We start from the raw sequence: 1,317 nt of genomic DNA, 5'->3' as shown, positions 1-1,317 counted from the left end.
ACCTTTGGGAGTCGGAGCTCCTTCGGCTTTGGGACCCTGAGGTTCTTTGGCTTTGGGAGCCAGAACTTCTTTAGCTTTGGGAGCCGGAGCTGCTTCGGCTTTGGGAGCCGGAGCTTCTTTGGCTTTGGGAGCCTGAGCTTTTTCACCTTTGGGAGTCGGAGCTCCTTCGGCTTTGGGACCCTGAGGTTCTTTGGCTTTGGGAGCCAGAGCTTCTTTAGCTTTGGGAGCCGGAGCTGCTTCGGCTTTGGGAGTCGGAGCTTCTTCAGCTTTGGGAGCCTGAGCTTCTTTAGCTTTGGTAGCCGGAGCTTCTTTGGCTTTGGGAGCCGGAGCTGCTTCGGCTTTGGGAGCCTGAGCTGCTTCGGCTTTGGGAGCCAGGAGCTGCTTCAGCTTTGGGAGCCGGAGCTTCTTCAGCTTTGGGAGCCAGAGATTCTTTAGTTTTGGGAGTTGGAGCTGCTTTGCCTTTGGGAGCCGGAGCTTCTTTAGCTTTGGGAGCCGGAGCTTCTTTGGCTTTGGGAGCCAGAGGTTCTTTAGTTTTGGGAGTCGGAGCTGCTTCAGCTTTGGGAGCCTGAGCATCTTTAGCTTTGGGAGTCAGAGCTGCTTCGGCTTTGGGAGCCTGAGGTTCTTTGGCTTTGGGAGCCACAACTTTTTTAGCTTTGGGAGCCGGAGCTTCTTTAGCTTTGCGAGTCAGAGCTGCTTCGGCTTTGGGAGTCGGAGCTTCTTCAGCTTTGGGAGCCTGAGCTTCTTTGGCTTTGAAAGCTGGAGCTGCTTCGGCTTTGGGAGCCTGAGCATCTTTGGCTTTGGGAGCCAGAGCTTCTTTGGCTTTGGAAGCTGGAGCTGCTTTAGCTTTGGGCGCCGGATTTTCTTCAGCTATAGGAGCTGGAGCTTCTTCACCTTTGGGAGTCGGAGCTGCTTCGGCTTTGGGAGTCAGAGCTGCTTCATTTTTGGGAGCCTGACCTGCTTTAGCTTTGGGAGTAGGATCTTCTTCAGCTTTGGGAGTAGGAGCTGCGTCATCTTTGGGAGCCTGAGCTTCTTTAACTTTGGGAGCCGGAGCTTCTTCACCTTTCGGAGCCACAGCTGCTTCAGCTTTGGGAGCCGGAGCTTCTTCACTTTTGGGAGTTGGAGCTCCTTCGGCTTTGGGACCCTCAGGTTCTTTGGCTTTGGGAGTCTGAGCTTCTTCACCTTTGGGAGTTGGAGCTTCCTCAGCTTTGGGACCTGGAGCTTTTTCACCTTTGGGAGTCGGAGCTCCTTCGGCTTTGGGACCCTGAGGTTCTTTGGCTTTGGGAGCCAGAACTTCTTTAGCTTTGGGAGCCGGAGCTG

The 1,317-nt window shown here is 54.6% G+C and overlaps 1 protein-coding gene across 1 annotated transcript in view; it reads right to left on the bottom strand.

Moving 5' to 3' along the window:
- LOC105825163 (nascent polypeptide-associated complex subunit alpha, muscle-specific form-like) overlaps positions 1 to 1,317 on the bottom strand; it is a 10,517-nt gene that overhangs the window by 7,249 nt on the left and 1,951 nt on the right. Inside the window, 4 exon segments of the mRNA XM_012662859.1 lie at positions 3 to 362; positions 455 to 525; positions 580 to 717; positions 852 to 1,314. Coding sequence (XP_012518313.1) covers positions 3 to 362; positions 455 to 525; positions 580 to 717; positions 852 to 1,314 — 1,032 coding nt within the window.

This window comes from Propithecus coquereli, unplaced genomic scaffold (genome assembly GCF_000956105.1).
Source record: "Propithecus coquereli isolate 6110/MARCELLA unplaced genomic scaffold, Pcoq_1.0 Scaffold786, whole genome shotgun sequence".
Classification (NCBI taxonomy): domain Eukaryota; kingdom Metazoa; phylum Chordata; class Mammalia; order Primates; family Indriidae; genus Propithecus; species Propithecus coquereli.
Note: the sequence above shows the minus strand (reverse complement) of the source record. Positions and strands in the feature narration are given on the sequence as shown.